Genomic DNA, 25258 nt, shown 5'->3' with positions numbered 1-25258 from the left:
AATGTAACTGTTGTCTTCAGAGAGGAATCAGCCTTGATTCAGTTACTGATTCCGTTCTACTATAGCAACTGGTACTACTGGTATTACCCGTTAGAGGCAAAACTGGCTTCTTTTCTGGAATTTAAAACTTTTTTGCCTTTATGTTCCTTTTAAGCTTAAAACCATCTTTGTACTTCCAGAACCTAAGAAGCCGCCTGTGTTTGACCAGCACCTTACTCCAGTAACAGCAAGTGAAGGAGAATCTGTGCAGCTCAGCTGCCATGTGCAGGGATCAGAACCGATCAAGATCCAGTGGTTGAAGGCTGGGAGGGAAGTAAAGCCCTCAGACAGGTGTAGCTTCAGCTTTGCTGGCGGGACCGCCGTGCTGGAACTGAAGGACGTGGCTAAAGCAGATTCGGGAGATTATGTGTGCAAAGCTTCAAATGTGGCTGGAAGTGACACTTCAAAATCCAAAGTGACCATCAAAGGTACAGATACCTCAGAAGTAGTATTCCAATTAAGCCAATGACCAGTCCCATTTATTTGCGTATTACAACTTAAATAAGAATGGAATTCAATTTCTAGAAACACCAATTATTGCTCATTTGCAATTTATAGCCTCCTTGTTATAACTGAAGTATTAGATAATCCAATGGAAATAATTTTGATACAAATTGCCTGACATTACCCCAAGTTCACCAACCTATTTCTTGTACCTCTTTCCACCATATCCAAGAAGGTGTAACTGAGTTCCAAAAATGATGCTCTGATAATGTGACATGAGGGAATCTGATGTCATAGTCCTGGAGGAATTCTATCGAATAAAGCCAAGTCTAGAAATATAAAATTGGACACTGTTATTATGATTGTAGTTCAACCTGCATGTGAAAGCTGCCACTAGTTATAAATGTCTATGAAACTGCTTTATCTTCCGTAGTCCACTCTCGTACATAGTGAGTCCTAGAGTGAATGATGTCTTTGACACAGCCAAATTTCTAAAGCTCATTTTACAGAGGAATTATTCCGATTTTAAGGTAACTGTGACAACAAAACATGTAAATGTGTCTTTCAGACAAACCAGCCGCAGTCCCAGCAGCTAAGAAAGCGGCAGTTGATGGGAAACTCTTCTTCGTGTCAGAACCTCAGAGTATCAGAGTCATAGAAAGTAAGTACTTTGTGAACCAGTATGTCTTCATCTATCTTGTACAATTTTACTGCCGATTTAATTTTGGAAGAACTGATTTGGGAAAATTAGGGTTTTTTTAATTCATTTGCTTTCATTCTTCCCTAGAAACCACCGCAACATTCATTGCAAAAGTTGGAGGTGATCCAATCCCAAATGTTAAATGGACAAAAGGGAAATGGAGGCAACTGAACCAGGGCGGTCGCATTCTTATCCACCAGAAAGGTGACGAAGCAAAGCTGGAGATTAGGGACACCACAAAAACCGATTCTGGATTGTATCGGTGTGTCGCATTTAATAAACACGGCGAAATTGAAAGTAACGTTAACCTACAGGTGGATGAAAGGAAGAAACAGGAGAAGATTGAAGGAGATCTGAGAGCAATGCTGAAAAAGTAAGTTCAATTAAAAAAAAAACAAAAACAAAAAATCACGCATGGTCATTTTCCATTCACAAAAGAGATCTCTCAAGGGGCATGGGCCATCCCTTCCAAGATTCTGATGGTAAATGAACATAAGCACACAGACATTCTCACAAAAGCATATAAGCAAATACCGAATATCTGGGCATAGGTTAGCAGTTCATGAAGATCAGTTTCTGAATGATCATAAGAAAGTTTTGAGAAGGAAGTGAATCTTTATTAAAATTTTAGACAAAGGAAATGGCCAATGGAGAACTTTGTATCTGTCTCAATATGAAATTTTTGTTTCTATGTAGTATTTCTCATGTTCTGAATTCTTTTCTAGATCAACACTTGAAACATTTCCATAATTACCAATACTTTCAACACAAATTACGTTTCAACATAGTCAATTACTAAATTAATCAGCATTTGCTTTCCACACATCTTTCCCATGACATATGATATTTATCCCTTATTAATGCTTTCCATTGCTGTTACTGCTTTTCCTTTTAATTATTTCATTAGACTCTTTGGTAGTAAAATTTACAAATATATATTCTTTCTTAAATTCATTGATTACATTTCGGTACCTTGTTACAATGGTCCAATCTTAATCTACTTCATCACCAAACCCACATTTTTTTTTTATTGTGAACACGGTAAAACTGTCATTTCTTGAACAAAGGACATAGCACTATGCCTTTGTGAGGGGAACAAAAAACCTTAATGGTACTTATGATCTTTAAATGATGATAGGCAATTCAAAATAAGTAGAAGACAGGTGATTTATGTTTATTTCTGATTTCATTTAGGACTCCAGTCTTAAAGAAAGGACCTGGAGAAGAAGAAGAAATCGATATCATGGAACTTCTCAAAAATGTTGATCCTAAAGAATATGAAAAATATGCTCGCATGTATGGAATCACTGACTTCCGAGGTCTTCTTCAAGCATTTGAACTGCTAAAGCAAAGTCAAGAAGAAGAGACACATAGATTGGTATGATCTTTTGTATATAGCATCATCTTAAAAATTTACATTTGAAACATCTAATATATATCCATTGAATTTCCAGAACCCTACAGCTATATGAGATCATTTAATGTAACCTAAGTAGCATCAGTAATGGAAGATGAATATAATCCTGCATCCTCTAATTCAATTTTTTTCCATATGTAATACTTCTACTTTTTCCTCCTTAGGAAATTGAGGAAATAGAGAAGTCAGAGAAGGATGAAAGGGAATTTGAGGAACTTGTATCATTTATTCAGCAAAGGCTATCACAGACAGAGGTAAAGTGAATCATGAAGATAATACAGTGAACAGATTGTTATTGGGAATTATGAGAGAAGGAGTGACTAATGTGTGTTAATTCCTTATTCTCCTAGCCTGTCACTCTGATCAAGGACATTGAGAATCAGACAGTTTTGAAAGATGATGATGCTGTGTTTGAAATTGACATTAAGATTAATTATCCAGAAATCAAGCTTTCATGGTACAAAGGGACTGAAAAACTGGAACCCAGTGATAAATTTGAAATAAGTATCGATGGTGATCGGCATACACTCAGAGTCAAAAACTGTCAACTTAAAGATCAGGGCAATTATAGATTGGTGTGTGGTCCACACATCGCTAGTGCTAAACTAACTGTAATCGGTAAGTAAAAAGCATTTTATTAAAAAAAACAAACTTGTGAGATTCACTTACTATTGAGCACATCTGCATGTGATATCAAACAAAATGTTTTCTGTGTCATACCTGCAGAGCCTGCTTGGGAACGGCATCTTCAGGATGTTACTTTGAAAGAAGGCCAGACTTGCACCATGACATGCCAATTTTCCGTGCCAAACGTAAAATCTGAATGGTTCAGAAATGGCAGAATCCTTAAGCCCCAAGATAGACATAAGACAGAAGTGGAACACAAAGTCCATAAGCTGACCATCGCAGATGTTCGAGCAGAAGACCAGGGGCAGTACACCTGCAAATATGAAGACCTTGAAACTTCAGCAGAGCTCAGAATTGAAGGTGGGTGAACGGCCACAGCTGGGGTTATTAGTGCACAGGTCAGTGGCAGACGTGGTGCAGGACCCCTCCCGCGGCCGCCCTGCCATTATGCATATTCCAAAGTGGTCGTGTGTTCTCCTTTCCCAGCACACACTCACAGCATTCATTCACATCTCAAGATGCACACGAAATCAAAAGGGAAATGTTCACACAAGTGCCGAATCTTTTCCATGGGTTTTTTTTGACCAAAGGCAGATTTCAATCCAAACGAAGACATGACTGTCTAACAGTTATTTAAATTCTGTAGTTCTGCTAAATTCAATCATTCTTTATAATTTTACTAAATTGCATAATTCTCACATCTGTGATTCTCATTCTAAGACAGAGATCTTGGAAATGACCAGATTTCATAGCTATAGCTAAAATATCTTGGCTAACTCTAATAGATCTAAAAAAAATCTATTTTGTTTACAGAAATTAATTTGAATCTACTTGTCTGAAACTTACTAGATAAAATTAACAACAGATGTCATGTGTGATTAGCAGCTATTTTTCAAAAATAACTATTTTATGTGAGGATTATTTTCCAACCTTCTAAATCTCTGAAGTAAAAGGAAATCTCGGGATTTAGGAGCAATAATATCTATCTCCTAATCTTTTGATCATATGCACTGTCTGAAGACACCCTTGGACTGTAGTGAGCAACATTTTAGCTATAATGATAGCATCTACTTCCAGTGGGTGCCCATTTATAGTTTTTGAAATAAAACTATAAGACTTAGATACACAAACATTTCAACTTCTCTGACTTGCTTTAAGTGGATATCAATGCCTGGTTGTATTTTAAGGTTCAAAAATTTTTAGCAGGTTTCCATATAAAGGATCCAATTGAAACCACTTCTCATTTTTTAAATAATTGCATTCTTATATGATCCTTCAAAAAATAAAAGGCTCACCAGAGTACTTATGATGTCTCAGATGTTCTCGATATTGTTATACATTGAATTCCAGACTTCTAAACAAAATCCTGCAAAAGGGCCTTCTACTGCAGCCCATTCTCCTACTAAATACCCCTGCCATTCATTCCCAGGGGCACAGGGGGCATGACCCCTTTGTGCGGGGCCACAGGTGTTTACAAAGCAGGTTTCAGAACTCTTAAAAATGAACCATCTGAAATTTAGAAGTTCAGACTTCCTCTTGAGTTTAAAATTATTTCACAAGGAAAGTTATAACACAGTAAATAATAAACAATTCTAGGTCCTGAATAGCAAAATTCTTTTACAGAAGAAAGAATTTAGAAGTGGAATAAGTTACACAGTAAAATTAAGTTTATGTTCCCTTTATTTTGAACCCCCAATTTCACTAACATTTTTAAAGTTTAATTTGACTTTAGGGTCATAAGCCCCTTTGACTATTGCCTTTGTGCAAATATTTTAAGGGCTCCCAGGGATTTCTTTACACTTTCCTACATTGGTTCTGAAGAAATACACTTAAGTATTGGGATGATTTCTTGTTACTGATGCATAAAAGAGCACTTTCTTTTTGTTTTATATTTTCAGCCTTTGTTATTTTTCTAATTGGATACATAGGTTGAGGCTTTAAATACCTGAGGGGAAAGCACAGTGAAAAGCCTTCCTCCCTATACAATCTAACTTTGAATCTTCTTTGTACTTAAACAGCTGAACCAATTCAGTTTACGAGACGCATACAGAACATTGTGGTGAGCGAGCATCAGTCTGCCACCTTTGAATGCGAAGTGTCCTTTGATGATGCTATTGTAACATGGTACAAAGGACCAACAGAACTAACCGAGAGCCAGAAGTACAACTTTAGGAATGATGGTCGCTGCCATTATATGACCATTCACAATGTGACCCCAGATGATGAAGGTAATTTAGTTGATGGCATCCCCGTGAATATATAATTTAAATCTTGTCTGTTTTATATATTCTACCCTAGCTTACACTTACACTCTGTAATTCTATATGGAATACTTTTTTTTAGGAAAAAGAAGGATAAATAAATCCATACTGTATTTAAATAAAGAAGTGTTATTTATAAATGTATCAGAAAACAAAAATTTGATGATTCTTCTTAGGTGTCTATTCAGTAATTGCTCGACTGGAACCGAGAGGTGAAGCAAGAAGCACAGCAGAGCTGTACTTAACAACCAAAGGTCAGAAAACACCCCATTTAAGCCACATTGCAATCCCTGAAACAAACAATCCTGCCCAGACGACTCTAAATACAAAAACGTCATTTTTTTTCTTTTGCAGAAATCAAGCTTGAGATGAAGCCTCCTGGTAAGTTTAAAAAAACAAAACAAAACAAAGCCTTGCTCAAATATATTCAGTAGAATTTTGTAAATGACAGAAGCCAAACTGAAATGTCTAAAAATATGATTTAGGTTTTTCAGTAAGATATTATTTGGCAAAATAATTTTCAGGAAATAACATAAATGTTAGGCTTTGGGAGCTTGGGAAATTAGAGATAATAAGGTCTCATTCAGCTGATATCTAGGATATTGCCAAAACTGTGTGGCCATAGAACAGAACCAATTTTCACAGGGAATAAACATGCCTATGTGGTTGCATACAAAAGAATCCTAATTATCTCTGTGTCTATGTATTAGATTCTGTTGTTGGAAATGCCTGACAAACACATCTTAGTTGTCTAATATCTGTGGTTTCAGTCCCTCTATGCTTACCCTTAATTGTTCCTTTCCAGATATTCCTGACTCCAGAGTTCCCATCCCAACCATGCCTATCAGAGCAGTACCTCCAGAAGGTAAGACCCAGCACAACACCTGCGCTTGCAGCAACGATATTCTATATATACCACAAGGAAATTAGCGATGCCAAACCACAGTAGAGAGCCAGAGCACAGCCTTGCATGTCATATTCTTCACTGTGTAATTAAAAATCAAAGCAAGAGAGTATTAACAATTATATATGCTATTTTTATTTGCTCTGATTGATGAATTGGTACTATAACACCTTTGATTACTGAAAGGAATGCGTAAGATTTTCCATTATACCTCACACAAAGAAATCAAACCATGATGATGGCATTTCTTTTCTTCAGAAATCCCTCCTATGGTTGTTCCTCCTATTCCTCTGTTGCTACCATCACCTGAAGAAAAGAAACCACCAGCAAAACGCATTGAAGGTATTTTCTGTTATCTACCTAGATGTCAAAATACATAATCAACTATCGCAGACCTGGGAAATGTTGTCTAATGCAACATGTTGGCCCTCTAGTGGCCAGTAGGTTGAATTGCCTTTCAAAATGTAAACTACTTGCTCTAAATGTGCAAGACATGTGATTAAAACTCTGAAAATCAGACAAACCAAATGCAATGCTTAATGTTAAAATATTTTATCTTAATGTAACCACTGAAACATTAATGGCAAATCTATTCCACGTTTCATACTTTATATATTTTAACTATATGTAACTATATAACAATAAAATAATTAACTTCTAGTGAAGCTTCTGGAAATAAACCATACTAGTTTATAGTCATGTTGCAAGTTACAGTGTTTTCTTCTCAATTACCAAGTTAACACCTTTTTAAAAATTGCTATTTTGTTACAAAAATGTGATTTAGAATATCTTTGATATATTTGATTTTTTTTTCTTATCTAAGGAATGAGTTCACCAATAAGGAGCTCTTGAGTGTGTCAAGGAATTTCCCTTTTCAAATATTTCAATAGATGAATTATACTATTTGTCCCCCAAGCTGCTCAACTAAATCAGTCAACAGACAACCTGGGACTTTCTAGAGTTCTGGGTAGTTGAGAATTGCTGTCAGAATTCTCCTTGCACTGGGAAAAAATTCTGCATGTCAAAGTCAGATTTTTCCATTGCAGTTTCCAGGGTTTGGCAAGCCAGTATCCCAGTATCTGCTACCATTGGTGTCCAGAGCTTGAGCTACTTTTCAGCCAGCCTCAGGGAAAATTCAATGAAAAAACAAAAAGCCTTCCAGTTTTGTGACTAATACATCTCAGTAATAAAAGCATTTTTATAATTTATATGAATAGTTAAATATATTTCATCCACTTTTGATAGCAGAGAAGAACGAGAATCAAAAATCATATTTGTTGTCAGAAATAATAATTACCTTAATGAATGATTTAGTCTTTGAGTACTACTGTCAACATGGCTAAGTTTAACTACCCACTGGGAAACTTGGGAAATTAAATCTTATTTTAAAAATTAAATTTAAAAAATTAAATTACTCATGAATATTAAGAGCCATAATTCAAGTTATAAGTAGGGGCCATGATCAAGGTATAACATCAGCAACAACAAAGAAAATTTCCACAATATCATAGATAGGACTTTTAATTTTACTAATTCACTTGTTATTCTTCATCCTGACAAATTTAAAGTGTTCTTATCTAAGTGAAACTAAGTGAAAATGTGTACCTTTTCTATTTGTGGTATCACTTAGGTTCATGTTCTGCATGTTTTGAAAACTGTAGGCAGGCATAAAATCAGTGAAGATGTAGAATCACCCTATACACTCTACCTCCATCCAAAAAACACGTTCCACGTGCTAGCGCAAGACCTTTCTGAAACAGGTATCTTGCAATAATGTTGCAAGAGTCTCGTTACCATCAAAACATATGAAAAAATAAAGTATTTCAAGAAACCTCTTCGTTTCCTGAAAACGTTTTACTCGTTTATTTCTGACATCTTATTTTTTAGTGACCAAAAAAGCTGTGAAGAAAGATACCAAAAAAGTTGTTCCGAAGCCCAAAGAAGAACCTAAAGGTATTATCATTAATTAATGAAAACTGAGTCTTACTGTTTTTCTCCTGGTTAACAATTTTAAACTCCAAATAGTGGAAGGAGGAGGAAGGTAAGAGTTTGAATTCCCAAAGTGGAGCCTCTCCCTTCACTCACTCTCACCCTCTTCTAGAACTCAGCCCTCACTTTCTCTTTGTCAACTTCCACGCTTTCCTTTTTTTTCTCCCCATCCTCCTGTGCCTGTGTCTGCCCATGGCACGCAGTGGTAACACCACAGAGTTCTTGTTATTTCTGGAGGGAGCTGCCTACCCACCCACAGCTGCTCTTGATCCAGTCCTACCGGCTGACGGCCAAGGACCGATGCAAATATACAGTGGCTGCTCCAGCCCAAGTCAGAACCCTTCCTGGCTCACCTGAGCTGTCAGTCCCTGCAGAAAAACAAAACACTTTTTGAAGGAGGATCAGTTCAATTACTTCCATTTTTTTTTTTTTTTTACTATATCCTGGAAGAGTTTTTTTTTTTTTTTTAAGATTTTTTTTATTTATTTGCGAGAGAGAGAATGAGAGACAGAGAGCATGAGAGGGGGGAGGGTCAGAGGGAGAAGCAGACTCCGTGCTGAGCAGGGAGCCCGATGTGGGACTCGATCCCGGGACTCCAGGATCATGACCTGAGCCGAAGGCAGTCACTTAACCAACTGAGCCACCCAGGCGCCCCATATCCTGGAAGAGTTTTAAGAGGAAGACTGGATCACTAAATCTGAGCAAATCGTTTTACCTGTTTAGCTAAGATCAGAGTAAGGAAGCCCTCCTGGCAAGGAGGAGGATCCGGGAGCACAAAGCACCACCCTGTGATGTTTTTCTATTTTTTTTTTAAGATTTTATTTTATTTATTTTGAGAGAGAGAGAATGAGAGAGAGAGAGCACATGAGAAGGGGGAGGATCAGAGGGAGAAGCAGACTCCCTGCCGAGCAGGGAGCCCGATGCGGGACTCAATCCCGGGACTCCAGGATGATGACCTGAGCCGAAGGCAGTCGCCTAACCAACTGAGCCACCCAGGCACCCCCCGAGATGTTTTTCTGAGTCCAAACATTACGGCAGAAGAGGGAGCTCATAAAGCATGGGTATTTCCTCCACTTTACAGTTAACCATTGAAAAAATTAAACATGCATTATTTGTTAGCATTAGGCTTACTGAATAGTCTCTTCATGTCTCATGTTAATTGAAATTGTTTTAAATCAACCTAAACTAGAATCAAGTTTCAACCTTTCCCTATTTTTGTTAATACGGCATTGCATAGCAATGCTGGTAAGCTAAATATGGAAATTATAAAGGGGTTTGGTATACTAGCAGTAGTCACAGACTGTACAAATAACTGACAAAGATGCACAAGATTAGTAAACATTAAATAATGCATACTCTAAAAATAAACATGTATTCTATTTTTTAAAATCCCAGAGGTTGACAAGAAACCCCAGCCTCCTACTGCCCTGATTCCAGCAAAAGGTAAGTGAAAGATATTGTTAAATATTTTTTGTATCTCTGAGATTTGCATCTCTGCTTTGTATTCTTATTTTTTAAATAGAAGCCTTCTAGCTGATTGTAAAGTTATGGCATCTCCTCTGCCATGTTACAATTAGCGCTAGAAAGGACTATGTCCTATTGCTCCTGGCCCCGGAAGGGAAACAGGCAGGTGTTTATGCAGCCTCAGGACTGTGGACACAGAGAGTAGTGGCGAGGGTTGGAAAGGGAGGCATCCTCCTTATCGTTTCAGTTGTAGCTAACACAGGTGCTAAGGATCACGTAAACGATGTTAGCCTTATTTTTTAAAAAAAAAAAAATTTATTATGAAAGCAACTAATTGATTTGGTAACATAATTTTAAGTATTATCTTATTAAACTGATTATAGAGTCACATTCAACTATCAAAAGTGTCGCTTTAAAATTAGAAATGTTTCTGAAAGAATAATTGGAAACTTAAATAGAGGTTAACATTAGATGTAAATTCCATTAAATGATCAAATGGTAAAATATCCCGTGGGAGTTCTCATAGAACAATGGAAGATGTGTCCATTGGGTATTTACTGAATGCCATTCTGTTCACACCGGAAAAATCCTCAAATGAAGAGCAAGTGCATCTCCATACTCTTTACTGTGTTCCATAGCCAACAAAAATGTAAATAGGACCAATACCCAGAAAATGTAACAAATTATCGACATCATACTGAGATCTGAGATACTGATATTGTGTGACAACATAGACTTTGGTTTATGAAGTTACGGTACGAATATAATTAATATGCTAATACTGTTTGTTTATTTCAGCTCCTGAAATTATTGATGTATCCTCCAAGGCTGAAGAAGTAAAAATAACAACCATAACCAGAAAGAAAGAGGTTCACAAAGAACAAGAACCTGGGTATGAGAAGAAGCGTGCTGTTTATGAGGAGAAGAAACTTTTCATCGAATCTCTGGAGGAACCTTACGATGAACTAGAAGTAGAACCCTACACGGAGCCATTTGAAGAACCTTACTATGAAGAACCAGATGAAGACTATGAGGAGACCAAGGTAGAAGCGAAGAGGGAAGTTCACGAGGAATGGGAAGAAGACTTCGAGGAAGGCCAGGAATACTATGAAAGGGAAGAAGGTTATGACGAAGGGGAGGACGACTGGGAGGAAACTTACCAAGAGAGAGAAGTGATCCAAGTGCAGAAGGAGGTTTACGAAGGTGTGTATCGACCGGGCAACTTCTTTTCTCTTTTCCTCAGGGTGTGATGTTTTCAGGGCTATTAACCTGAGCTGCAATAGATAGGAAGGCAGTGAAATGACCATTTCGATCTTTTAAGGTTAGACCTTTTTAGAAACTTACTCTTGACGTTTCTTCAGTCACTTTCAGGTTCGACATTGTTAAGTCGAATCATGTAGTCCCATCACGAGATTCCAAGTGCTGTCTTCTAATGCAGAAATCCAGGGTTTACTTCCACTGCCTTCTTCACCTCTGCTGGATCCTGCTTTGAAATCCAGCGCCAGGGATCATGTTAGCCATAAAGATCCCAAACACAATACTTTCCACAAATATATATTCTTACTTCCTTTGTAGTTAAATATAATCTACTAGAACTTACTCATTTAAGCATCCCTTCTTATTCCTCTGTTTTTGTTAAAGAATCACATGAGAGAAAAATTCCAGCAAAAGTGCCTGAAAAGAAAGCACCGCCTCCAAAAGGTATGTAATTGGAATTATTGAACTAGATCAGAACATCCATATCATTATCATGGCTTGTTGGGCAAAGATGTATAAGTCACCAGTCCAATCCAATAGGCACAACTTCTTCTCTAAGCTTTATTGTATCAGTGAATTTTTTTCCTAAGAATATCTAATTTACTTAATGCAAAAATTAAAAAGATGATAAAAAGATGGTTGTGATAAGTATTTTTTAAAACAACCAAAATATTTGAAGTACAGAAATTTGTACTTAAAGTTCAGAGTACCAAACTTGCTTGTTTCTTAAAAATTATATATATGTATATATGCATGTATACATATATATTTATATATAAACATACGTAGATACATAGTAGAAACAGAGAATTTGAATAGAAATTCTAAAAGTACTGCAATTTCTTTAAAATGCTTGCAGTTATAAAGAAGCCAGTAGTTGAAAAAATTGAAAAGACTTCTCGAAGAATGGAGGAACAGAAAGTTCAAGTCACCAAAGGTATTATGATTTAAAACATTTCTAATACCATGTACACACGTCATCTGTTTACTGATGTATATTCCCATGTTAGTTATTTATATAATTATCTAAACTAAGGTATTTTTAAATTTTGTGCAAAGCAATATTCTTCACAATAGAAATATATTTGTACATATTTTTTAAGTACCTGAAGTTTCAAAGAAGATTGTTCCACAAAAACCTTCTCGGACTCCAGTGCAGGAAGAAGTTATTGAAGTGAAAGGTATACATCTTTGTCTTTCCAGTTACAAGTTTTAAACATTTTTATTTATGTCTACGTATATGTGTACATATATTACTAAACAATTCACAAATCTGAAACTACCAAAATATATTCTTCTACAGTATATATCTTATGTTGAGTTGCACATGTGTATAATTTAAGGAAATAATAACATTCCCTTTGTTTCTAGTTCTGCTTTAAAATTACATATTTTTTTTAATTTAAGGAAGGTTTTGTTTAATAGTCTTCTAATTTTACTATGCAAGGCATTCCATTGCATATAATATTCCCTATCCTCTCATTTATATGCATAAACCCTAATGGATTTGGAAAAGCACCATATTACGTGTGAAGAAGTTGTGTCTATTTGATTCCCATTTAACAATGTTTGATAAAGGCTGCATGGGTCGTTTGTCCCCATATATCAGAACATGGTTTGTATTCTTGTCAATACTGAATTTATTCTCAAGCTACTCGTACTAACTCACTCATTCTGTGTCTAAAGACTTACATGTAGTGTGCAGTCTATGTATTTGATCAGGTATCTTGTCCTAGAAAAAGAAATACTAAATGTGAAATATTCTCTTTAAAGTACCAGCTGTGCATACAAAGAAGATGGTTATTTCAGAAGAAAAGATGGTCTTTGCTTCTCACACAGAGGAGGAGGTGTCAGTCACAGGTATAACACACGTTTGAATTTGGGGGCTCAGATGGAAGGGCTTTAGATGAATTTTTATCTCTCTTCTTCATACCTAATTTGGGATTATGAAGGCATCTCTGTCTCCTTGTAGCTCTCTGTCGCCTTTTCATTGCACACTTGTCTCTGTTTTAATTTGTATTTCAATATTCTTTGTGAATTATAATTACCACCCATAATATGGCATACCAGTAATTAAAATGTACATTTTTTAAAGTCCCCGAGGTACAGAAGAAAACTGTTACTGAAGAGAAAATTCATGTTGCTGTTTCCAAAAAGATTGAGCCCCCACCTAAAGGTATTAGTCATTCCTTCTAAGTTTAAAATCTTTTAAAATTTCGATCGTAAGCCTCTGGATATGTTAATATTGAAGAATGGATTTGGTCACACAGTCAGCAGACCTACAGCCACTAGGTACAATGGACCTTCCAGGGGGGTGGGGGTGGAAAGACCATGAGGAGCCCACAGGAGAGGGGAATGAAAATGAATGGAGGCTCTGGCCCCAGCTTCAGGAACCTTACAATCTGGTGACCAGCTACTTGGAAATAGAAATTTGATTTCCTGGAGCCAGCTTGTGGCCACTCACCAGAGCTGATAGTTAAGTTTGCAGGAATTTTGCTACCCAGTGTTCAACACCTCCGTGATTAAAAGTTGAACTACATAAACTCACAATTAAACAAACTATATTAAAATCTATGATAATGGTCAAAACTCCTAACTTCCACTTTCACTGCATGTTATTATTCTCTCTGTTTCTGAGGTTGTTTACATCGATTGTGCCTACGTGGTGGAAGTCCTAGATTGGGGGGGCTACTGCGCATCATTCCCCACTCCACGACCATGATGTCTCGCTTGTTAGCCAGGGTGGGAGTATTTACACCACCACAGAAATTGGAAATCGGCAGCTGCTACAAATTAGGGCTCCCCCTCCCCCACACACCCCGCCCAAATTGTTAAACTTTTAGGATACAAAAAATATTTAAGATAATCTAATGCAATTGCTATAATGCAGTTGCCTGATAAATGTAGAGTTTCTAAAACTAGCGTCTGAGGCACTGGCACCTCTAAGGAAGGGCGGCTCCTACCTGTTCCTAGTAAAGTGCAGGCTCCAGCTGTTGAAGGTCAATAACAACCACAACTTTTTCTAATCTGCCTTTCCTCCGGTTCCCTCGCCTCTTGCTTCTAATATAGCGTTTTCTTGCATTCATTTGGCATAAAAGAGACATGTCTACTCTTTATTTTAATTCTGTCCTGCAACAGCATATGCCTTGTTGTAAAAACACACGATTTCTCAAAAATGGCACTTTTTTTTTTTTTAAAGTCCCTGAGCCACCTAAGAAACCAGTCGTGGAAGAAGTGGTTGCTGTTCCCACTCCTAAAAAGGTGGAGCCCCCACCAGCCAAAGGTAGAATAACATTTTTTAAAAAAATTCCTTAATGTCTGATCTCATTAGCTGTGGTAATGTGTTAACACAAGTATCAGTAACTTTAGACCATACTACCTGGGTATTTGTTTCATGGAATGTATGCAACGTCTCTATGGTATTGATTTATTTGCATACATTTCTACCACAAGTAGAGCATGTTTAGTGACTTCCTAAATTCTTACACTCTTACTGAGGATTTATGCTTTCGTGTCATCTTAAATGTCTCAGAAGGAAACTAGAATTCTCAACCTTGTTTCAACAATGTTATCTTTAAAGTTCCTGAAGTTCCCAAGAAACCTGTGCCAGAGGAGAAAAAGGCTGTTCCTGTACCCAAAAAGGAACCTGCCGCTCCCCCAAAAGGTACACCAGAACTGATCGGGGGCAACCCTTTGCCCCAAATGCCAGCCTTTTGCTTTATATGGTCTTCGTACACATACTATGCTGTCTTACAATTTTGCGTCTTTTAGATGTCCCTCGTGTTTTTCATTTGTTGGTCACCTTCCAAGCCTATACCCTTGACATACATTATTTATGACACGGAACAGTCCAAAGACACCACCAAAAATGTTCTTAAAAGAAGTAACTATGTCAAACTGCTGTCTTAAACTTTTACTATCTTTCCTCTGTTAGAGAAAGAAATCTTTGTGAAACTAATTTTCTACAGGCACATTTCTAGGAAGAGCCTTTTACCCCTCATTTACACGACTTTTCTTAATAAAAAACACTTCCATGAGTTATGATGGGTTACAAAGAGTCACAACTGGAAAGTGTGACTTAATGAGATAAAGATGTATACACTGCTTCTGGTAACTGCAACTCTTCCAAAAAGTCAATAGTGGCAAGTCTAGAAGAGTTGAAAACATTGATTTTTGACATTTACTTTGACCATGTTTCCTGACATTAACTGAACGTCAATATTTGCCATAAGTGTTGCAGTTATCTAATTAGCTAGTCAGGGGACCTTTCATATACGTATGTTCGGATTCAATGTGCTAATCCTTTATTTTGGTTTTTGAATTTGGTTCCTTTTTGGGGGAGAGGGTTGGTGATGTAAAAGACACTACTCTCCTTGTGGGGAGGCCTGCTTCTCCCTCTCCCCCTCCCGCTGCTTGTGTTCCTGCTCTCGCTATCTCTCTCTCTGTCAAATAAATAAATAAAATCTTTAAAAAAAAAAAAAAAAGACACTACTTTGGGGTGCCTGGGTGGCTCAGTCAGTTAAGCGGCTGCCTTCGGCTCAGGTCATGATCCTTATGTGGGATCCTGTGATCGAGCCCCACATCCGGCTCCCTGCTCAGTGGAGAGCCTGCTTCTCCCTCTCCCTCTGCCTGCCGCTCTGTCTACTTGTGCTTTCTCTCTCTCTGTCAAATAAATAAATAAAATCTTTAAAAAAAAAAGAGACACTACTTTTGGATGCAATGAAGCTACAAACTGCGTACCTCTGGTCTGTTACAGAGAGATTCAGTACGAATTCAGTATCATCCAATTTAGGAAAACCAGGCTTACTGAAATCATACATTTTAAATAGTGTTCCCATTTTGCCAGACTTCCCATTTTCCATTTTTTTCCTAAACCAAATCTGTTTCTCTCTTTCTCAAATTCTTGACTCTTTCAGAATTCTGGGTCTTATAAAAAAAATGATTCCTGACTATCTAATCATTAAAATACGATTTCTGATTATCTAATCATTAAAATATGGTTATTTGAAAATAAGATACATTAAAAGGTCATATTACTAAAACCAGTACTAATACCAAACGCACTTGTGCTGAGGGAGACACAGAGGCATGTCTCACCTACCATTAAAAACAAATATACATAGTAACATATATATGCATAAACAGCCATGTATAGATAATATATACAGACATAAGTGTATATATCTGTATAATTACATCAGGATATTACAAATGAAAGCATAGAGGTTCAAGAGTTCACAAAAACTGCTATCTTATTTAAAATGGAAACAACTATTGCCAGCAATGCATGCTGTTAAAATAACATCTGCCAGTGAAAAATTCTATATAATCAACACTTAGAATGGATAAACTAAGCCACTGTAAACCTTTTTGGGTCAGAGATCCTGTTGAAAACTATGGAGCCTCTTAGAGAAAACCATGTATGTGTATACTCACAAAACTTCATACACAGAGCTCCCCAAAGTCATTGACACATGGATTCAGATTGAGAAGCCTACTCTAGAATGAGTGTTTCCTGAGTTTTAAACACACTACAGTTACACCAAAAACAAACAAAGTAAGAAGAGAAATGGGAAAAATGGTATCATATAGGTACAATTATTCTAAATATGTCTTAGTCTAAGATAGTCTTAGATAAATTAAGTCCCTTGTTATTATGGATTCCATTTCTTGACACAAAGCCTAACAAGACTTTGCTATATTCTATAACTACACTCTATATTGTTTGTGTAGTCACTAATTTGTTTTTATCAGAAGCATACCAATATATAAGAATGAATTTTGTACATATCTTTTTGTGTATATGACTCATTTTTAATTGCCTGAATGCCTCTATAACATTCCTTGTGACATTTATTACATTGTGACCTTTTTAACATTATAGTTTTTCTGCATTATTTTGTCAATGCATAGAAACTCTATGACATTAATGACCTACTAAAGATTGGTGTGTGTGCCTACGTCCATTCATAAGAGTGGCATCGGTGGAACTAATGTTCTGTTTTAAAAACTTTAAGTTCCAGAGGTGCCAAAGAAACCTGTTCCTGAAGAAAAGATACCTGTTCCTGTTGCAAAGAAAAAGGAAGCTCCACCACCTAAAGGTATAATGCCTTGCTTGGTAAAGAAGCCCGATTTTTATGTCTTGAGTACAAAACACTTTTGTGTTTAATTATCTGTTGAATTAGTTTAATTCAAAGTGAGTGTTTTATGGTGTGAGTAATAATTCAACAGAAGTGTCTGTCCACCTGCCTACTTTCTTACAAAATAGCTGTAAATTAGCTGCTTTGGAAAATACAAAGTTATTTCTAAAAATTAATGTCTTTTCAAGTTCCTGAAGTACAGAAGAGGGTTGTCACAGAAGAAAAAATCACTATTGTTACTCAAAGAGAGGAATCTCCACCACCAGCAGGTACTTAATTCCATCTTCATAAATAACTTTGTCTTTCCTTCAAACTTCTTTAATTGCATGCCTTCTTTAATGGGCATGCCAATTCTGTGTTGCTCTTTTTATTTTGACTTTCTGAGAATCTTAAAATCAAATGCTATTCTTTAAGTGCCAGAAATACCGAAGAAGAAAGTTCCTGAAGAAAAAAGACCTGTTCCTCAAAAAGAGGAAGAAGCTCCACCACCAAAAGGTATTGTCTCTCTGTCTTTCCAAGAACCATCTTTATATAACATCATGTAAGAAGGCAAATGGTGGTTTTGGTGGTTTTGTGATATGAATACATTGTGGGTATATATTTGTGTTTGGGGTTGGGCTTCAGTGGGATAACTCTGAAGTTCTAAAAATGCATGTTTCTAAATGCCAGTTCTACATAAGAAACCAGTCCCTGAAGAGAAAGTTCCTGTACCAGTTCCTGTCGCTAAGAAAGCTCCTCCTCCCCGAGGTAGGATTTGTCTCAGACCTCTGACGAAAATCTTGTTGCCTGTGAATTCTTGCTTCATTCTATCCGGTGTCTTCTTGTATGACCCTCCGTCTCTCTTCTGACAGAATGTGCGTGTGTGTGTATCCTCATGATGTTTGTTGCATAACTCGTTTTCCCATTTTGTTAGAGTGGCGTACTGTGTATTTCTTCCCCAAACTCTTAGGGAAAGAGGATTGTTAAGATTCTTGATTTTTACACTTCAACTTAATGCTTTTTTAAAGCCGAAGTTTCTAAGAAAACTGTGGTAGAAGAAAAAAGATTCGCTGCCGAAGAAAGACTATCTGTTGCAGTTCCTCAAACAGTGGAAGTCATGCGACACGAAGGTATATAATCAGAAGTGAGGGGAGAAATGGGTGTGCGTGTTTCCTCGAAGTCTTTCTTTCCAGATGTGACTGTTTACCTTATAAGTTGTCCTTATCAGTGTCTACTTGCCGTAGCCTTCTGAGACTGAGTCTTTTGTGTCTGCAGTGGTCTTAAATCATTTCAAGACAGTGAATGAGGTGCTGAAAATGTGATAATTGTTAACGTGGCCACAACTGGACATTATTTGAATATTCTTCTCAGTCTTGGGCTGTACTGTCCCCTTATCTTAAATCAGCTCTCTCTTCCATGTGATGAGGAAGCACTACTCAGCAGTTACAAGAACCATTATCCAGCTGTAGGGGACACATGGCTATTACCAGTATTTCAGGGGGCTTAGTTTAAATTAAATATTATCTTTTAAAATATTCACAGAGGAGGAGTGGAGTTATTCAGAAGAAGAGGAAAGAGTATCCGTTTCAGTTTATAGAGAAGAGGAAAGAGAGGAGGAAGAGAAAGTGGAGGTTACAGAATATGAAGGTAAACAACGCCAATGAGCTGGAGATGATCTGGAGTCTTGATGAGCTGTTTTCTTTCACAGATTGTTTATCAGATTAATGAAAGTGGACACAAATTCGTGAATAGCCAAGGGCCTCATTAGATGTATCTTTTGATCAAAACACAAGATTCAGGAACATTACTTACAGTAAAAATCCAATGTATTGTTTGTCTACCCTCTCTTACTTGGCTCTAAGGGGGAAGTGGGGGGAGGCCTCATATTTTCAGGTAATTAATGGTGCAGGTATCTCCATCTACATTTATCCTTCCAGTAGACAGGACTTGGTTTCAGCATGGTGGGCCAGCATAAACATCACCTGGTAGTCTAATGTCTAAAACATGGGTAACATAAAGCAGTGTTGACAGCACAGCTCACTAATGTGTCCTGACTCAGTTTTTAAATGAATAAGAAATTGTATTACCTTATTACATTCCAGAAATCAAGGCCATGTTTGAGAGTGAAGCACTGACCACATAGGTCTTTCTTGTATTTCATGTATGGAGAAAACAATTATGTAATATCTTTGATTGAATTAGCTTGTTGTTTAGACGTTCCTATACCTATAATGCTAGTTCTCTATAGTTTCTTAAGGATTGAACAATGAGCTTTATTTCAGTCCTTTGCAATGAATTAAGATACCACTAGGTTTACTGCTGAAGTCCAGCACTCTGGCTAAAGCTATATATCTGAAAGAACTTTCCTAAGAAAGTTCTAATGTAGCTCTGCTTCAAAGAAAAATCAGTAAGTTCTATAACAAATTAACTCTCTTCCTTAAAAAAAATGAATAGACTCCTATATGTAGATGCCCTTGAGTGCATTTCTGACTAATAAAAGGCGCCCCACTTCTTCTCCATGTGGAAGAAAATTCCATGGGAAATTCCGATGTGCAGCCTTAATGGAATGGCTTGGAACAGGGCAAGATGGGACATGACTCCCAAGAGGAAGCCCACTGGTTCTGTTGTGCTTCCTGGGAAAGGCCAAGGTGTTGGGCATAAGTCAGGAATCTGATAGATCAAAGAGGGCCCATCCCTTCTAGACATATTTGGGAAACCAAACATAACATGTACACAAGGAAACTTCTCATTGCATGGATCTGATTTCAATTTTTGACAGTATGCATTATAAATCTCTTTCAGTATTATAGCTAAAAGGAGAGATATTCTATGATACTCTTTGTTTTCATTAAGTCTAGATCTAGGGAAAAGATGGGTAGCCTGTTAAGTTTACTTCTAGTGTAAAGAGATATGTCTACAACTAGATCTTCCTATTCTGTAATTAACTTTATACACACAAGCTCAAAAACCATATGAAGACACCTGTCTCTTCTACCATACTTGCCCCCACAAAACTAGGAAAAAAAAAAAGCTTGTTTCCAAGTCCTCAGTAGGTTTTTCACATGTAATACAGGTCTTTTCTTTTTTATCATCCAATTTATGTTTCCTCAAGTGTATGTTTCTGCCCTGAAGCCTTCAAATCTAGAGTGCTCTGTTATTTTTGAAATTTATCTTCAAATGCTTGTTATTAATTTAGCCACTAGGATTGTTTTTATGTCTTGTACTTGTCCTGTTCTTCCTGCGAATATAAGCATTATTATCTTTATGATACACTTGAAAATTAAATTACTGAAACTTATTTCCCAATTTCTTTATTAAGGCGTACACTTTGATTAAAATGCACTTTTGGGGGGGCTTTAGACGGGAACAGTCGGGGATTTGGCAAGTGTTAAACTTTTTATTATTTTAATTACTCTTTGAAGTAATAAATCACAGCTGAAATTAAACATGAAAAACACTACAACTTTTCTTTAAAACTGATGTCTTTAAAGTGATGGAAGAGCCTGAGGAATACGTTGTAGAAGAAAAGATGCACTTTATCTCTAAGAGAGTTGAAGCTGAACCAGCAGAAGGTATACCAACCCTTAAATTAATTTTAGCCCTATTTGTGTTTGGCTTGTCCCGTTCTTTATCTTCTCTTGCAGTCAGTCTACCACTTGTATTGCCTATATTGATAACTATCGTGTCTAAGTAAACAGATTGCTTACATTTTTATTGAAAAGAAATCGGGGCATTTCTACAAGTGTATTTTATCATCTTTTCAAGTGGTTGAGAAGCATGAGAAGAAGATTGTACTGAAACCGAAAATTCCTGCTAAAATAGAGGAGCCCCCACCAGCTAAAGGTACAGTTCTCGCTCAGAGAAATATGGTACCCTTTGTCTTAATGGCTGTATCAATGCCTTCCATTTGCGTGCTGCCTGAGTTTTGTCAGCACTGATGTATAGACATTTTTGCTGAATAGAGTCATTAATATTTGTGTGTATGTATAATCTTTTCAAAAAGTGAATTCTAAGCCCCAAATGTCACTTCCTCTGTAATGCAAACTAATATTCTTCAACCTAATCTTTCTAAAGTTCCTGAAGCACCTAAGAAACCTGTGCCAGAAAAGAAAGTCCCTGCCACGGTTCCCAAAAAGGAAAAGGTGCCACCAGGTATCCTGGGCTTTACTTTATTCTTGAACAGTGTCTTTCTTTTTCATCTTAAATTAGTCCATTCTTCAAATTTTTATAACGTTAACAAGAAAATAGTGCCTGTGGTTAACATTTTTTCATCTTGTGTGCTTGACTGTGTTGCCTGATATAAGTGCCGGAAGAGCCAAAGAAGCCAGTTCCAGAAAAAAGGGTGCCTCCAAAAGTGGCTAAGAAAGAAGAACCTCCCCCCACCAAAGGTAAATGAAACCCTCCAGCATGAAAACCAAAAACATGTCTTGTCTTTCATCCTCTCGCTGCTGTCCTTGGGTCACACCTTTTATATGGAGGTTACTGGAGTATGTTGGAGGCTGTGGTCTATTACTGCCTTATCTATGGGTGGAGTATTACTTGTTGTGAAGTTTATTGGTGTGTATGTTGTGAATTGCCGTAGTCCAAAATCACAGTACTTTCGGGCCAATACCTGCCCCCCCCAAAAAAAATCCACTTTAAGTAACTTAACTCCCTAATCCTAAAATTACCTTTCAAGTGACTGAGAGGCACATGCAAATTACCCAAGAAGAAAAAGTTCACATTGCTGTAACTAAAAAAGAGGAGCCTCCAAGAGCAAGAGATACATGTCACCTTTCAATACACGGACTATTGTACTTACCCTCTTCTCTTTACCAAATGCACTGCTTATGGGTATTTGTTGTTGTTTTCGTTGCTATAGTTGTTTTTTTATGTTTTAAATAATGAAATGTCAAGTCCTTTATGTTTGAGTTACTATTATATGACTGCCTTTCATGGTCTGAGTGAAGATAACAGTTCTTAAAGTGAAATCTGTCTTTAAAGTGCCCGAAGAACCCAAGAGAGCTGTTCCAGAAGAAAAAATTCCAGAACTCAAACCTAGGAGAGAGGAGGAACCACCAGCAAAAGGTATACTAACTTTTTCAAAAATCAATATAAGCATGTATGTATTAAAACTAATCTAGTGGAGGGGCGCCTGGGTGGCTCAGTCGTTAAGCGTCTGCCTTCGGCTCAGGTCATGATCCCAGGGTCCTGGGATCGAGCCCCACATTGGGCTCCCTGCTCGGCAGGAAGCCTGCTTCTCCCTCTCCCACTCCCCCTGCTTGTGTTCCCTCTCTCGCTGTCTCTCTCTCTGTCAAATGAATAAATAAAATCTAAAAAAAAGGGCACCTGGGTGGCTCAGTTGGTTAAGCAACTGCCTTCGGCTCAGGTCATGATCCCAGGGTCCTGGGATCAAGTCCCACATCGGGCTCCCTGCTTTGCGGGAAGCCTGCTTCTCCCTCTCCCACTCCCTCTGCTTGTGTTCCCTCTCTCGCTGTGTCTCTCTCTCTGTCAAATAAATAAAATCTTTAAAAATAAATAAATAAAAATAAAATAATAAATAAATAAATAAATAAATAAATAGATCTAAAAAAAATCCTTAAAAAACTAATCTAGTGGAATTGGGATCTTTAGAGAAAATAATTTAAATACATTATAAAATAAGTAATATGCACATGCTATTTCATATCACTTCAAAGCTCAACATTTCAGATGCCAGAAAGTACTCTCTCTTCTTTCTTTTCCACAAAAGTGTGAAGCTCCCCCAAATGTGTACTTTCCCTTAAAATGTACTTGTCTTCTAATACATTATGTCTGTATACTAAACTCACCTGCCCAAAGGATTGTTTTGTGTGGTAATCTTTGATAAAATTTAAAATTTTTTAAATCCTGAGTTTTCTGCACTGTGCCAGTGGAGCTTCTTGAAAATACTTTAGAATTCAGATGAAGACACTATTCATGGAACTCAGGTGTCTGTCCAATGCTTGTTTGATAGTCGCTGTTGCTACTGTCTGGTTGTCTTTTTGAGCTCTTATAAATACTACTTGATCTTCCTAAAGTTATTCAGTATCTTTGAAGCACTAAGCAGGTTAGAAAAAAGCATTCCTCTGTATATTAGACCATGTTTATTTCCAAGTCTATTGCTTTTTCTTGCCATGTTAATGAGAAATGTGAATGATGGGCATGGTGATGGTTGTCTTTGTCTGTGGATTGTCCATACACAGTATCTCTTAACATGTATATATTCAAGATCTCATAATTCACTTTTAATAATTACTCTTTTTAAAGTCACTGAATTCAGAAAAAGAGCTGTTAAAGAAGAAAAGGTATCCATTGAAGTTCCAAAAAGAGAAGCTCCTCCTGTGAAAGGTATATTGTGATTTCACTAAGTATTAAACTGAAGCATGAAACTACACAGCTCTTTGCCTGTTACTTCCTAATTTGACTGCCACCCTTTATTGACTTATTGTTGACTAAAGGCAGGAAATCTAACATTTGAAATCATAAATAGCGAATTGTACACTCTGTAATACCTTGACCGGGAAAAGACATTCAGGTTCTCCCATAACCAGTGCATGAATCCATCACATAAGAATGAAATCAAAGTGCATTGGCACTATCACCCCTAAATGAGCTTCAAGTAAAATCCTGCCTGTTGCCAATATTATTCTAGAAGTAACTGTAACTGAAGAGAAAGAATGGTCTTACACCCGGGGAGAAGAAATTGTTTCAGTAGAACGGGAAGAGGAATATGACGAATATGAGGAATATGACTATAAAGAATTTGAGGAGTATGAACCAACAGAAGAATATGACCAATATGAAGAATATGAGGAACGTGAATTTGAACATTATGAAGAGTTTAAAGAGCATGAAGAATATGTCACAGGTATGAGCAAAATGCAAACCTGCAATCACCTTAAATACATGCAGATTCCATTAGAGCAGGATAAAAATTTGGATGCCTGAAGAAATTTGGAAAGAACTTTATTTCATTTGACAAATTCAGAATTTTTTTTCTTAGATAACTTCCAGAAAAAAAGTTTCTATGAATCTTAAGGTTCCTATTAGACCTTGGTTCTGGGAATAATCTATTTCCTCCCTTATTTTTGCTTAGACACAAAATAGCAAATGTCCCAAAGTTCCTTTCTCAAAGGGTTATGAGTTTATCTGCAAGTGCCCATGATCACTCCAAAACATGGAATGTCTGAACATCTCTTAAAGTTTGTTATTATCAAGCACCATAGAAAAATACACTCCCTCAGGGTTCCCATCATGAAAACTTGACAAAGACTGCTTCCAAAGTAAAGACAGAGAAGAAGGCTAACGAAAGCAGTTATGTTATATCTAATGACAATCAGATTTGTAGGTGTATAATTTCGGTTCCACACGATTCATTTATTTTACTCAATAAGTTCCTACTGGAATTTTGAAATGAAGCAATATTATTTCACTTCCCCAATTTCTGATGTTTCATAGCTTCACTTTGAGAACATTCTATGTGGTTGTACAGATAGCGTTAAAAAACAATATTATGTACAAGGAATAGCACAGAGGACCATAGGGAAAGGGAGGGAAAACTGAATGGGACAAAATCAGAGAGGGAGATAAACCATGAGAGACTCTGGACTCTGGGAAACAAACTGAGGGTTATAGAAGGGAGGGGGGTGGGGGGATGGGGTAACCAGGTGATGGGTATTAGGGAGGGCATGTGTTGTGATGAGCACTGGGTGTTATATGCAACTAATGAATCGTTGAACACTACATCAAAAACTAATGATGTACTCTATGCTGGCTAATTGAACACAATAATAATAAAATTAAAAAGTAAATAAGTAAATAAAACCCAATATTATATAGAAAGAAGTTTTAACCATGATTTTTTCTACCTGAAGTGAAATGAGACTGTTAATATGTGGGAGAGAGTTACAATGACCTCATTGAAGCAAAAAGCCAGGAGGAAAGGGCACTGTCAGCTTGTTTAGGGCTTATTCTACTTGGACCTGTAATTCTCACTCACTCACCTCTACACTGTAGATAAAAGATATATAAATAAAT

At 37.0% G+C, this 25258-nt stretch overlaps 1 protein-coding gene across 8 annotated transcripts in view; it reads left to right on the top strand.

The window, feature by feature from the left end:
* TTN (titin) overlaps positions 1 to 25258 on the top strand; it is a 275368-nt gene that overhangs the window by 99598 nt on the left and 150512 nt on the right. For all 8 annotated transcript variants that reach the window (XM_064586770.1, XM_064586777.1, XM_064586776.1 and 5 more), the window contains exons 96-130: positions 180 to 467; positions 1052 to 1144; positions 1271 to 1556; positions 2378 to 2561; positions 2765 to 2854; positions 2951 to 3218; positions 3327 to 3587; positions 5246 to 5455; positions 5665 to 5742; positions 5843 to 5869; positions 6294 to 6353; positions 6651 to 6734; positions 8280 to 8345; positions 9777 to 9824; positions 10644 to 11048; positions 11487 to 11546; positions 11962 to 12039; positions 12206 to 12283; positions 12876 to 12962; positions 13198 to 13278; positions 14302 to 14385; positions 14683 to 14766; positions 17120 to 17203; positions 17431 to 17511; positions 17657 to 17737; positions 17912 to 17989; positions 18250 to 18351; positions 18764 to 18868; positions 20713 to 20793; positions 20987 to 21064; positions 21296 to 21373; positions 21526 to 21609; positions 22205 to 22288; positions 23489 to 23569; positions 23874 to 24089. In XM_064586770.1, the coding sequence (XP_064442840.1) occupies positions 180 to 467; positions 1052 to 1144; positions 1271 to 1556; positions 2378 to 2561; positions 2765 to 2854; positions 2951 to 3218; positions 3327 to 3587; positions 5246 to 5455; positions 5665 to 5742; positions 5843 to 5869; positions 6294 to 6353; positions 6651 to 6734; positions 8280 to 8345; positions 9777 to 9824; positions 10644 to 11048; positions 11487 to 11546; positions 11962 to 12039; positions 12206 to 12283; positions 12876 to 12962; positions 13198 to 13278; positions 14302 to 14385; positions 14683 to 14766; positions 17120 to 17203; positions 17431 to 17511; positions 17657 to 17737; positions 17912 to 17989; positions 18250 to 18351; positions 18764 to 18868; positions 20713 to 20793; positions 20987 to 21064; positions 21296 to 21373; positions 21526 to 21609; positions 22205 to 22288; positions 23489 to 23569; positions 23874 to 24089 (4233 nt within the window). The remainder of the gene's footprint in view (positions 1 to 179; positions 468 to 1051; positions 1145 to 1270; positions 1557 to 2377; positions 2562 to 2764; positions 2855 to 2950; positions 3219 to 3326; positions 3588 to 5245; positions 5456 to 5664; positions 5743 to 5842; positions 5870 to 6293; positions 6354 to 6650; positions 6735 to 8279; positions 8346 to 9776; positions 9825 to 10643; positions 11049 to 11486; positions 11547 to 11961; positions 12040 to 12205; positions 12284 to 12875; positions 12963 to 13197; positions 13279 to 14301; positions 14386 to 14682; positions 14767 to 17119; positions 17204 to 17430; positions 17512 to 17656; positions 17738 to 17911; positions 17990 to 18249; positions 18352 to 18763; positions 18869 to 20712; positions 20794 to 20986; positions 21065 to 21295; positions 21374 to 21525; positions 21610 to 22204; positions 22289 to 23488; positions 23570 to 23873; positions 24090 to 25258) is intronic.

This window comes from Mirounga angustirostris, unplaced genomic scaffold (genome assembly GCF_029215605.1).
Source record: "Mirounga angustirostris isolate CCGP_5_RB_7025 unplaced genomic scaffold, mMirAng1.0.hap1 SCAF_3, whole genome shotgun sequence".
NCBI lineage: Eukaryota > Metazoa > Chordata > Mammalia > Carnivora > Phocidae > Mirounga > Mirounga angustirostris.
Note: the sequence above shows the minus strand (reverse complement) of the source record. Positions and strands in the feature narration are given on the sequence as shown.